General features: G+C 45.6%; 1 protein-coding gene across 2 annotated transcripts in view; it reads right to left on the bottom strand.

Annotated features, from left to right (window-relative positions):
* TASP1 (taspase 1) overlaps nt 1–14023 on the bottom strand; it is a 628686-nt gene that overhangs the window by 424235 nt on the left and 190428 nt on the right. For both annotated transcript variants that reach the window (XM_069234107.1, XM_069234108.1), the window contains one exon: nt 12132–12252. In XM_069234107.1, coding sequence (XP_069090208.1) covers nt 12132–12252 — 121 coding nt within the window. The remainder of the gene's footprint in view (nt 1–12131; nt 12253–14023) is intronic.

Genomic DNA, 14023 nt, shown 5'->3' with positions numbered 1-14023 from the left:
ATAAGGAATCCTTATTTGCGATTTCTAAACCACATGTAACAAGCAATTCCTTAATGCGAATTGGGCATTAAGGAATCGCGATTACCACCAAGTTGAACTTGGTGGTAACCATGTGCAAATTTTAAAACTGCATTAAAAATGCATTTTTAAAATTGACATGTAACGCACACATGCCCCTTTGGCATGTGTGCGCCTTACATGTCCTGAAATATTTTTTGGGGGTGCAGCAGAGGGGGCCTTAGGCCCCCAGCACCCTGGGGTTTTGCATTTAATAAATTGCGAATTCCAGTTAGGAATTAGCAATTTGGGAAATGCAAAAAATTCGCAAATATGGGCCTACAGGCCCATAGGTGCGACTGGGGTCTGTATCGCAATTTGAGATTCGGTAACAGCATTTGCGATTTTTAAGAAATCGCTATTTCCGAATCGCAAATGCCTTTTTTGTTACATTTGACCCCTGATTATTTATTTTTGTTTTGTCTCGCTGAATATCAATAAACCAACCTGCTCACCAAAGTTTCATCGTGGACCTCTGGCACAGTTTTACCCTAAATTTATCAGTGCCCTTTGTCACTTTGCCTCAGTCTCTGAATTCTATGGCAGGACTGGGGGCGAGGATTAGCTGTCTCTCTTGGCTTTATTTTTAAACCAGCAGCCTTCAATAAACACAGGTAAGGATCAACATTATGAGAAAAACTACAAGTCACATTAATTCTTAGGCAGGAGGCCCCCCCAATCCACGAACACCATCCCCTTCAAGAGCCTCTCCGGATGTTCGTTCCTCTTCTTTCTACTCGCCTATCACACGTTTTTCTTGTATGCCTGTGAGTGTTACAAGTGAATGGTCAGAGTGCTTTGTCAATATTCTAGGAGGGCTCTTGGGCACGATGCGGTCAGCCGACCGGTAGAGGGCCACACACCAGCTTGACTCGCGCTCAGCATGCTCTACCCCTCATGCGGCCAACAACAGTTTCATTCGTCTGTTTCACAGTGAAACGTGCCAGCCGCTCTCTACATACAACTGGGGGCTGTATCTCTAAAACCCTTCCATACGAGCCCCATCTGGAATCTGAACACCCGTTTAACAACAGGTAGGGATTGACATTGTGTTTTGTCTGGGACACGACCCAGGTGCCATATTAATCCTTTCCATTACACGGGGTGCAAGTGTGTCCCAGGGCCTACAGGCCTGGTGCATACTTATCACAATGTTGGTACCTGGTCACAGGACAATTTTATTGCCCTCTATTACTGGCTGGCTGCCATCTGCCTGAATTCAAAATACAGGATCCTGCTGATTACCTGGGTGAGGACTCCCAGGAGTACTTGGAGGAGGAAGAGATTACTTACCTCCACATTGACAGTGAGTTCTGTTATATTCTGGATATGACCATCTTTAAAGCAGTTTCACAGGTTGTGGTGCCATTGGTGAAGAAAATACTTCATTTAGAAACCCAGTGCAACCTTTCTCAGGCAGGGATAATCCATCTGGACCTCCAGCTGCCTCACCTCCAGGGCAGCCCCAGGCACTTTCAGAAATGTTGCACAAATGCGCACGTGAACCAGAGGTGGACCTGGATGCCTATGCAAGGTTAAAGAAAGCTTTCATGGAGTCCCACCCTCCTCCTAGGTCCCCCTCTCTGAATCCCAGTACCTCTAAAGCTCATCTCCATCCGGGGGACAGCTCTGACTCCCCTTCAGCTACCAATGAAGAGGGTGACGGGGAATACTCTAGGCCTTGGCGGCCATCTACTGCTTCTTCCTCCCTTTCGGAGGACCATATGTCAGACAAAGACCAACTTTCCTCACTCTCTGATGTGTTGGATCCTGATGAGATATTACATCCACGCTCTAAAATAGTGGTCACCAGCCCCAAAGGTTGCATCTTATGTGGCGTGCCGTCTCATGGAAGCCTTGGATGAAGAAGTTCGAAACTGCGTAAGAGCAGACTGCCCCCAAACCTCTTTGGAGCGTAAGGTCACCCTCACTCCGGACATCAACCTTAAGATGGCCACTTTTCTGGCAAAATTTCTGAAGGATCCCAAAAAAAGGGATCAACCAGTCCTGGCGTTTATGCCAGGACAAGTTGTTGGATGTTGCGGTCCACTCACCAAAATCTTGGACATGACAGAAGATGCCAAGGCTTCGGGTGCTCTCATAATCCCCAGAGGCTTTGTCCCGCTAGGCCAAACGGCCCATAATTTTTCTAGGGAACGCAAATTGTGCTATATCTACAGAGAGGCGTTGTTCCCTCTTAATCAAAACTGACCCCACATTGGGGGAACTGACAACATCAGAGGCTAGTCCAGTTGCTCAGTGGGGTCTCTTTGGGGAACCCTTCATCTGGGAATTAGGTAAATTCGTCAACACATTCACCTCTCTGGATAAGGTCCAGACATCAATGAAACAAGTCTTCATGCCTTGTGTTTTTGCCAGCACGGGTCGAGGTGGGGGACGCCCGACTGGGAGAGGTACTTTTCAGGCCTCCAACAGACCAGGATCACTTCGGGACCTTCTACCCCACCAGGGGCTACCCATGCCAGAGAGGCTCCAGGAGTGGGGCATTCAACATCTCTACCTAAGGAGAGTGTTCAATCCCCTTCAGAGATCAGGTTAGGGGTGGGGTGGGGTGGGGTAGGATTGCTATGTTTCTTCACAATTGGGAGGCTTTGACTTCGGATGTGTGGGTACTGCAGACGGGCCACAGGTTCCACATAGAGTTTTAAGGCTCCCCCATTCAAATGACGAGGCCGCGCCCCCTTAACCTCTCTTCCTGCGAGATGGCACTGGTGGATATGAAGGTCTCCCAGCTCTTGGAGAAAGGGGCAATTGTCCCAACCCGGTTGCACCCCTTTGGATTCCTCAGCAATCTCTTCCTCGTGGAAAAGAGGGATGGGGGACAACGCCCTCTGATAAATCTCAAAGAATTAAACAAGTAACTCATTTTCCGCCACTTCAAAATGGAGGGGAGTCACCTACTAAGGGACCTCTTACAAGTGAACGATTGGATGGTGGGAGCCTGGATTTAATGGACGCCTATCTTGTGATTCCCATTTTTCCTCCCCACAGGCGTTTCCTTCAGTTTCAATGGAAGGGCCAAACTTTAGAATTCACTTCTCTCCCTTTTGGTCTATCCTCCACTTCATGATGCTTCAACGAGGTTTTGAAGGTGGTGGTGGAACACCTCCCGGCTCACGGGATTAGGATGCTCGTTTATCTGGTCGTCATCCTAATACTATATCAATGCCCACAGAGACTACTGGGATATCTCCAACAGACCATCTCCCTTTTAGAATCCCTCAGATTTGTGGTTAACAACACAAAATCTTCCCTCCTTCCATCCCAGTCGATACAATTCCTGGGCTTTGTGGTGGACTTGGTCCAAGACACCCTGAGACTTCCTTCTCGCAAGCTAGCCAAAATTATGCACGAAGTGAGAAGGACCTTGGCCAAACCCAGAACATCTCTGCGACAAATCGCTCAGATTGTAGGTCTCCAACCCTCCTCCATACAGGCCATATTCCCGGGCCCACTCCATTATCGCACCCTCCAGAGGCTCAAGCTTCTCATCTGCAAAAGGGTCTCACATACTCTCAATCTGTTCCCCTTTCAGAGGAGACCAAAGAGGAGCTGAGATGGTGGATTTCGCCATTTTAGTCTCTCAACCGGACCTGATTATCGAGTCGGACTCCAGAGGCTTGGGTTTGGGGGCCTAATGCGGTGACTTCGACAGGAGAAAGCTGGCCGTCAGCGGGAAAAAAATCCCTTCACACCAATGGGAACTCATGGCGGGGTCCGTTGCAGTGAAATGCGAAAACCCTATTGGATTTGGCACCTGACTTCTGGGCATATTGCCTGGACAACCAAATTTCAGTGAGGGCAGAGCACCTCCCGGGGCAGTCGAATCAAGTGGCAGATTGGAATTCCTGCCACTGGAGGGATGTCACTCTATGGCAGTTACATCCCCAGGTGTTTCAGGGGATACAATCCCACTGGGGCTCTTTCATGATGGATCTGTTCACCTCGCATCTGGACCATCAGCTGGACAGATACTGTAGCTGGAAACCGGACCCCTTGGCGACTAATACGTTCCTACGAGACAGGAGACAGGAAAAGGGTTATGCCTTCCCCCTGTTCACCATGATCATGAGACTGTCCACTCAAACTCTGAGGCAGATGGCGGCCTTGGTGGTAGCAGCCCCCAATTGGAGATCTCAAGTTTGCTTTCCAGTTCTGATGGAACTTTCCTGGGATTTTCCAACATGTCTTCCATTTTTTCCGGATCTCCTCTGCGATCCACAGGGGAATCACCACCACCTGGTGATGGAAGGTTCTCTCTATCTCATGGCCTGGAGGATTACAGGGAACAATAGAAAATCCTGGGCATTTTGGAAGAGGCTGCAGTCCTACTTGCAAAGGCATGGGCAGGAAGCACCAATAAGAGGTGCAGATCAGTCTGGGCTAGATAGCTGGTTTGGTGTCATCTTTGGCATCTTGATCCCATGAGGACAGACATTGTCCATGTCCTGAATTTCTTGGCATCCTTGGTATTTGACGGTCTAGTCTATTAGTCCATCAACACCTTTCGTTCTACCATCTCGGCAGGGCAAGTTCCTGAGGACGGTTGTCCTGTTCGAGAGCATCCCCTCGTTTGAGGGGTATTAGGTTGTCCCTTCCTCTGGGCCCTAGATATTCTACTCTTTGGGATGTCAACAAAGTCCTTTGATTATTCAAATCGTGGCCATTCAATAAATATTTGTCAAGGAAACGGATGTTGGCAAAGTTAACTACTTTGCTGTGCCTAATGTCTTGTCGTCGGGTCTCCGATGTATGGGCACTGGATATTACCGGCAGAGTTTTTACCCCTGAAGGGGTGACATTTCATATATCCAGATGGACGAAATGTAATACTAGAAGTGTTTCTTACCCTAGCTTCCAGACAAGCCCTAAGTTATGCGTTGTCCGGACTCTGAAGGTTTACGAATCCATGACCGAGGAAATTCGCCCTTCCCCCCTCCCCCGAGCACCAACTATTGATGGCTCTGACCAAACCACACAAAGCAGTATCTTCCCCCACCATTGCTCGATGGGTTAGGTGGGTATTGCAGGAAGCAGGGATTGATACCTCAATTTTTGGAGCCCGTTCTGTAAGAGGGGCTATGGCCTCAAAGGCTTTCTCCTTAAGGGCCCACCTGGAGGATATTCTCAAGCGGCGGATTGGTCCTCTGACTCTATCTTTAAGAGATTCTGCTTTAAGCCAGTGCAGAATCTGGCAACGTTGGCTACAGATATGCTTTAAGCCGGCCTAATCTTCGCCTTCAGTCCTGCCAAAGAATGAAACATTTCCTAGCTATTGTAACAGAAAGTTCCAATTCTATTAAGGACGTAGAGGCGAGAATTAGTCCCTCCCGAGCTATGTTTAAAACCCACCCAAAAGAGGATAGGAGTCCTCATTCCTTTACGTATTCAAGTTATCTGTAATTATACACATATACATATATATATATATATACATATATGGAAAATGTCACTTACCCAGTGTACATCTGTTCGTGGCATGAGACGCTGCAGATTCACATGCTGTGCATTATCCTGCCATCTAGTGTTGGGCTCAGAGTGTTACAAGTTGTTTTTCTTCGAAGAAGTCTTTTCGAGTCACGAGACCGAGGGACTCCTCCCTTTCTGCTCCATTGCGCATGGACGTCGACTCCCTCTTAGATTGTTTTACCCGCAGAGGGTGAGGTAGGAGTTGTGAATATACTAAAAGTGCCCATGCAATGGAGTAAGTATGTATGTACATAATGTGTATTAAAATAGTATTTATTTACAAATTTACAATTTTCATTCAACTTATAACGGCTACAGGCTCCCGGGGAGGTGGGAGGGCGCATGTGAATCTGCAGCGTCTCATGCCACGAACAGATATACACTGGGTAAGTGACATTTTCCGTTCAATGGCATGTGTAGCTGCAGATACACATGCTGTGCATAGACTAATAAGCAGTAATCTCCCCAAAAGCTGTGGCTTAGCCTGTAGGAGTTCAAGTTGTTTGAAATAATGTTCGTAATACAGCCTGTTCTACTGTGGCTTGTTGTGTTGTTAACACATCTACACAGTAATGTTTTGTGAATGTATGAGGCGTAGACCATGTGGCTGCCTTACAAATTTCTGTCAGAGGTATATTTCCTAGAAAAGCCATTGTGGCGCCTTTTTTCCTAGTGGAATGCGCTCTTGGTGTAATAGGTAGATCTCTTTTTGCTTTAATATAGCAAGTTTGAATACATTTCACTATCCATCTGGCAATGCCTTGCTTGGATATAGGATTTCCTGCATGAGGTTTTTGGAAGGCTACAAACAATTGTTTTGTTTTGCGAAACTGTTTTGTTCTGTCAATATAATACATTAGTGCTCTTTTTATGTCTAATATATGTAAGGCTCTTTCGGCTACTGAGTCTGGTTGTGGAAAGAAGACTGAGTTCCAATGTTTGGTTTAGGTGGAATGGTGATATAACCTTTGGTAAGAATTTGGGATTTGTACGGAGAACCACTTTATGTTTATGTATTTGTATAAAGGGTTCTTGTATAGTGAATGCTTGTATCTCACTTACTCTTCTAAGAGATGTGATAGCTATTAGGAAGGCTACCTTCCAAGTTAAGTATTGCATTTCACAAGAGTGCATGGGTTCAAATGGTGGTCCCATGAGTCATGTTAATACAATATTAAGGTTCCACGAAGGTACTGGTAGTGTTCTCAGTGGTATGATTCTCTTTAATCCCTCCATAAATGCTTTGATAACTGGGATTCTAAAAAGCAATGTTGAATGTGTAATCTGCAGATAGGCAGATATTGCTGTGAGATGTATTTTAATAGAAGAGAATGCTAGTTTAGACTTTTGTAAGTGTAATAAGTAACTTACAATGTTCTTTGCGGAAGCATGTAGTGGTTGAATTTGATTATTGGGGCAGTAGTAAACAAATCTTTTCCATTTGTTTGCATAACAATGTCTTGTAGTAGGTTTCCTAGCTTGTTTAATGACCTCCATACATTCCTGTGTAAGGTCTAAGTGTCCAAATTCTAAGACTTCAGGAGCCAGATTGCTGGATTGAGCGATGCTGGATTTGGGTGTCTGATCTGTTTTGTGTTGAGTTAACAGATCTGGCCTGTTTGGTTATTTGATGTGAGGTACTACTGATAGGTCCAGCAGTGTTGTGTACCACGGTTGGCGAGCCCAAGTTGGTGCTATGAGTATTAGTTTGAGTCTGTTTTGACTCAGTTTGTTTACCAGATAAGGAATGAGTGGGAGAGGGGGAAAAGCGTAAGCAAATATCCCTGACCAACTGATCCATAACGCATTGCCCTTGGACTGAGGGTGTGGGTACCTGAACGCGAAGTTTTGGCATTTTGCGTTTTCTTTTGTTGCGAATAGGTCTATTTTTGGTGTTCCCCAGCGTAGAAAGTAATCTTGTAGGATCTGGGGATGAATTTCCCATTCCTGTGTTTGTTGATGATCTCGACTGAGATTGTCGGCTAACTGGTTTTGAATGCCTGGGATGTATTGTGCTATTAGGCGAATGTGATTGTAAATTGCCCAATGCCAAATTTTCTGTGCTAAGAGACACAGTTGTGACGAGTGTGTCCCTCCTTGTTTGTTGAGGTAATACATTGTCGTCATGTCGGTTTTGACAAGAATGTGTTTGTGGGCTATCAGTGGTTGAAATGCTTTTAATGCTAGAAACACTGCCAACAGTTCTAAATGATTTATGTGCAGTTGTTTTTGTTGATTATCCCATTGTCCCTGTATGCTGTGCTTGTTGAGGTGTGTTCCCCACCCCATCATGGAAGCATCTGTTGTGATCACGTATTGAGGCACTGGGTCTTGGAATGGCCGCCCTTGGTTTAAATTTATAGGGTTCCACCATTGAAACGAGAAGTGTGTCTGGCGGTCTACCAACACTAGATCTTGGAGTTGACCCTGTGCTTGTGTCCATTGTTTTGCTAGGCACTGTTGTAAGGGCCGCATGTGTAGTCTTGCGTTTGGGACAATGGCTATGCATGAAGACATCATGCCTAGAAGTTTCATTACAAACCTCACTTAGTAGTGTTGGTTTGGCTGCATGTTTAATGCTATATTTTGGAACGCTTGTACCCTTTGCGGACTTGGAGTGGCAATCGCTTTTTGTGTATTGAGTGTTGCTCCCAAGTATTGTTGTATCTGGGATGGTTGTAGATGTGATGTTTGGTAAATTATAGAAAACCCTAGTTTGTGTAGTTTCTATTACGTATTGCGTGTGAAGAAGACACTTTTGCTGAGTGCTGGTTTTTATTAACCAATCGTCTAAATATGGGAATACGTGCATGTGCTGTCTCCTTATATGAGCGGCTACTACAGCAAGGCATTTTGTGAATACCCTTGGGGCTGTTGTTATCCCGAACGGTAGCACCTTGAATTGATAATGCATGCCGTGGATTACAAACCTTAAGTATTTCCTGTGCGAAGGATGTATGGGTATGTGGAAATATGCATCTTTGAGATCTAACGTTGACATGTAGTCCTGTTTTTTGAGCAAGGGAATCACGTCTTGAAGTGTTACCATGTGGAAGTGATCTGATTTGATGTAGAGATTCAGCGTCATAAGGTCTAATATGGGTCTCAACGTTTTGTCTTTCTTTGGAATTAGGAAATAATTCCAAAGACACCTGTTCCTTTTTGATGGTTGGGTACTAATTCTATTGCTTGTTTTTGTAACAATGCTTGGACCTCTAGTTGTAACAGGTCTAAGTGTTGTTTGGACATATTGTGTGCTCTTGGGGGCACATCTGGTGGGAAATTTATGAATTCTATGCAATAACCATGTTGGATAATGGCTAGGACCCGTGCGTCCGTAGTTATGTTTGTCCAGTTTTTGTAGTATGCAGTAAGTCGCCCCCCCCTACTGGTGTTATGTGTTGGGGGTTTGTGACATTGAAGTCACTGTTTGGCTGGAGTTGTTTTAGGGCTTTGGAATTTTCTCCTTGCTCCTGGGAATTGACCACCCCTGTAAGAGCCTCGAAACCCTCCTCTCTGGTACTGCCTCTGATAGGTGGGTCTGGCTTGTGAGGTGGAAGGCTCTGGGGTTTAGGTACGAAACCTCCCTCTAAACTGTGGCCTTCTAAAAGTGCCTCTGCTTTGTGGGGAGTAGAGCGCGCCCATGGCTTTGGCCGTGTCTGTGTCCTTTTTTAGTTTCTCAATTGCCATGTCCACCTCCGGCCCAAACAATTGTTCCTGGTTAAACTGCATATTTAACACAGCTTGCTGGATTTCCGGTTTAAAACCTGAGCTCTGTAACCATGCATGCCTGCGAATGGTTACCGCAGTGTTCACTGTCCGTGCTGCTGTGTCTGCTGAGTTCAGTGCAGACCTTATCTGGTTGTTGGAAATTGCTTGTCCTTCTTCAACAACCTGTTGGGCACGTTTCTGGTGTTCCTTGGGCAAGTGCTATATTATATGTTGCATCTCGTCCCAGTGTGCCCTGTCGTAGCGAGCCAGTATAGATAGCGAGTTGGCAATTCGCCATTGATTGGCTGCTTTGGCTGCCACTCGTTTGCCCGCAGCATCGAACTTCCGACTTTCCTTGTCAGGCGGTGGTGCGTCTCCTGATGATTGGGAGTTTGCCCTCTTCCTTGCTGCTCCCACGACCACCAAATCTGGTGTCAGTTGCTGTGTTATAAACACAGGGTCTGTTGGGGGAGGTTTGTATTTTTTCTCCACCCTAGGCGTGATAAGCTCTGCCTTTCACTGGGTCCTGGAAGACTTCTTTTGCGTGCTTGAGCATGCCTGGGAGCATTGGCAGACTTTGGTAGGAACTGTGGGTGGATGCCAAGGTGCTAAATAGGAAGTCATCCTCTATTGGCTTCTGAATGCATTGCTACATTGTGGAATGTAGCTGCTCTTGATAACACGTGCGTGTATGCAGTGCTGTCCTCTGGAGGTGACGGCCTTCCCGGGTAACAATCTGGACTGTTATCGGAGACCGGTGCATCATACAAGTCCCATGCATCCGGGTCATCCTGCGTCATCCCCGTATGTGTTGGGGACTGCATTGGGGGTGTTGTTACTGGGGACAGCTGTGGCGAATGTAGTGGAGAAGGCTGTGGCGAAAACCTTGGTGGTGGTGTTTTGTCTCTAGCCACCTTTGCTTTGGCTGCATTTCTGACCCTTGAAATGCCAGCTTTTTTTTAAGTGGAGGAAGAGTTTGAATGTTGCCAGTCTCTTTCTGGATGTGCAGTCTCCTTTGAGTATGGTCTGTTTCCCCCATACTTATTTCCTGCTCAAATCTATGTTGTTGCATTTGGCTGGAAAGTCCGTGCTCTTCCGTGTAAGAGCCTACTTTCGGCTTGGAAACAGTCTTTTTCGGTTCCAAAACAACTTTCTTTACTTTGGGTATGTCGAATTCTCGGTGTCGAGATCGTTCGGAGCCGGAATCTCGACCAGAGTCGGATGTTTTCGGCAGTTGTGAGGCCTTTTTCGGTGCCGATGGTTGGTCACCGTGTTTTCGATGGGTAAAGCCATGGCCTGTTGGCGGTGGCATCCCCTTGGCCTTTATGATCTTGGAGTGAGTCTTGGACGGGGCAGTTTTACTCACAGTTTTCTGAGTTGTCGTCGGTAGCTCACTTTCGGAGTCGTCAGAGTCCATCCCTTGTATGGAGATTCTTTCCTCCTCCTCGACGTCGATCTGTTCTGTAGGTGTCGACGCCATTTGCAGTCTTCTGGCTCTTCGATCGCGTAGGGTCTTTTTCGATCGAAATGCCCGGCAGGCCTCACAGGTATCCTCCCTGTGTTCCGGTGATAGACACAGGTTACAGACCAAGTGTTGGTCTGTATAAGGATACTTCGCGTGGCAATTCGGGCAGAAGCGGAAGGGGGTCCGGTCCATTAGTTTCGTCGATGGACGCGGTCGGGCCGACTAGGCCCTGCTGAAGAGCGGAAGCCCCGTAGGGCCGCCGGAGCGCTTCTTCTATCAGTGTCGATATCCTAACACTAAACCGGTACCGAGCGCGAACAATACTGTCGAATTTTCGATAATTAGCTAACTTTCCCAATTCGAAATACGGAGCGAAGAGGAACACGTCCGAACCCGATGGCGGAAAGAAAACAATCTAAGATGGAGTCGACGCCCATGCGCAATGGAGCCGAAAGGGAGGAGTCCCTCGGTCTCGTGACTCGAAAAGACTTCTTCGAAGAAAAACAACTTGTAACACTCCGAGCCCAACACTAGATAGCAGGATAATGCACAGCATGTGTATCTGCAGCTACACATGCCATCAAACATATATATATATATTTCATGCATCTCAGTGTCCAAAATAAAAGGACTAATCAAGCTGCACTAGAATAGAGGTTTTATTATTATGGTAATAAGAAGCAAGTGATCTTGTGCAACGTTGATTACCATTATGATGAGCTGGTGTTCTTTTGGAAGAGAAACATTAACTTGTTTTTCGATTTTAGGAACGTAGTCTAGCAAACAGGATTGATCCAAGGGACTTCGGCTGAGGATGCAGGAAAAAACAGGAGGAACGAACGCCAGGAGAGGCTCTTGAAAGGGACGGTGTTCGTGGATTGGAGGGCCTCCTGCTAAAGGATTCATGGGACTTGTAGTTTTTCTCAATGTTGATCCTTTTGTATGTTTATTAAAGGCTGCTGGATTAAAAATAAAGTGAAAAGAGACAGCCTAATCCTCGCCTCCGTGTCCTTAATGGGATTGAAACTTTGTTACGATAGCTAGGACATTTTTTATAATACAATAATTTGAAGTGTCAGAGGTGGAGTTAAAAAGCTATAAATACATTGTATTTGTCCACGTAGGACGAATTCCTCATGCCTTTCAATTTCACAATATTTTTGTGTTAAAAACAATGAATGAATTATGTTTTAGTTTAACAACACTGTATTGGGTGCATTGGTCAAAATGGTACTACATATAATGTGGCTAAGAAAATTGTTGGGCGGCTTTCATCAGTAACTAGTGCCCAGTAAAAGAAAGCAATCGACAATGATTAAGTAGGACTCATTAATATTCAACTCAAGCGACACAAAACTGCATGCAGGCAACAAATATACATTCAACGATCCACGTTTATATAACATACCACTCATTGCACCAACAGCTCCAAAATTTAAGGAATTCCCATCCATTATGCTTGCATCACATTCTATCTCGCCCAGAAGGTTCAGGTTGGACCCCATTCCTGCATTTGTGAAAGGTGAGTCCTGGTAACAGTAGAGTAAAGAATAAATTATAAAAACCTCTTGCCATAGAAAACTCAATACAGTAGCAAATTCATAATTGATGCGCCAATGAAAATATACAAAAGTCTTTAATGTAACTGACTTCAGCTCTGAAATATTTTTGTGACCCCTTTGTGAGGCCATGGTTTGTGTACCTCAAGTTTTTTATGAGTAGCGTAACAAACAATACTGAGGAGGATTCATGAATCCAGAAGGCAGAAAAACACCCTTGCGTGTAATGCATCTCTTGTGCTCGACAGGGTAAGACATTGCCGTAATGCGTAAAATAGAGGTGAACTGACATTCTAACTTTTGCTTACTATAACGTATCAGCTGTACTTCCAATTAAAAGCTAGGAAGAGGATGGTATATAAATTCGGGATGAAGTAATATCTAACAGGCTTTGAAACAAGCATGGCGGTTTAACACTTGCATGAGGATGACTTGGTGGAGGCCAAAAGGGCCGATAGGGCATTGTCAATTTCTGCGAAACTTCGTCTCATCCAGTTTAAATACTTACAATGCATATTTTACAGTCCCTCACAGCTACACAGGATGAGGGACAGTAATTCAGTATGGTGAAACTGAAATCTAATAAAAAGAGTTTAATAAAAAAAGGATAATTGAATACTTTGATAGGGTCATTGAAAGGTTTAGGAAGAAATAACAAGTGGTTTAATAACTGGACCAATCAGTTCATCTGGTGAGCACAGATATGCATTTATTTTACCCCAAAGTAGTTTTTTTCCAGTGGCATTGTGAGCAAGGGGCTACTGTGCCACTGGAAGCAAGCTATACCTGGCTGAAGACCCCTAACCAGAGCGATACCGGCTCTAGGTTTCTTGTGTTCCAGTTCAGGGAGGACTTGGCCTGGCAGTTCAGGCTAGACTGTTCCCCTGAGGAGCAGGGTCAAGGATGATTTGCATATGGCTGGGTCCAAACTGAGGTGACATGGTGGGCACAAAACGATGGATTGGGATGCAGCCTGAACGACTGCTAATGGCTGAGACTAATTCAAGCATTCCATTCATTACCTGGTTGTTTAAACATTTGCCGCCCTAAGTGCACCGGGTAGGCCCAGACATGGGCCCTAGGCTCGCTGTGCCACTGGAACCAAGTTACACCTGGCTGAAGAGCTCTAACTCAGACGAAACTGGTCCTAGGTTGCTTGTGTTCCGGTTCAGAGAGGACCTGTTGTAGGAAAGTACCATCTTGCCTGGCATGTTACCCCCATTTTTCACTGTATATATGTTGTTTTAGTTGTATGTGTCACTGGGACCCTGCCAGCCAGGGCCCCAGTGCTCATAAGTGTGCCTGAATGTGTTACCTGTGTTATGACTAACTGTCTCACTGAGGCTCTGCTATCCAGAACCTCAGTGGTTATGCTCTCTCATTTCTTTCAAATTGTCACTAACAGGCTAGTGACCAATTTTACCAATTTACATTGGCATACTAGAACACCCTTATAATTCCCTAGTATATGGTACTGAGGTACCCAGGGTATTGGGGTTCCAGGAGATCCCTATGGGCTGCAGCATTTCTTTTGCCACCCATAGGGAGCTCTGACAATTCTTACACAGGCCTGCCACTGCAGCCTGAGTGAAATAACGTCCACGTTATTTCACAGCCATTTTACACTGCACTTAAGTAACTTATAAGTCACCTATATGTCTAACCTTTACCTGGTAAAGGTTGGGTGCTAAGTTACTTAGTGTGTGGGCACCCTGGCACTAGCCAAGGTGCCCCCACTTTG

This window comes from Pleurodeles waltl, chromosome 5, assembly GCF_031143425.1.
Source record: "Pleurodeles waltl isolate 20211129_DDA chromosome 5, aPleWal1.hap1.20221129, whole genome shotgun sequence".
Lineage (NCBI taxonomy): Eukaryota > Metazoa > Chordata > Amphibia > Caudata > Salamandridae > Pleurodeles > Pleurodeles waltl.
The sequence above is the reverse complement of the archived record's forward strand: the minus strand, read 5'-3'. Positions and strand labels throughout refer to the sequence as shown.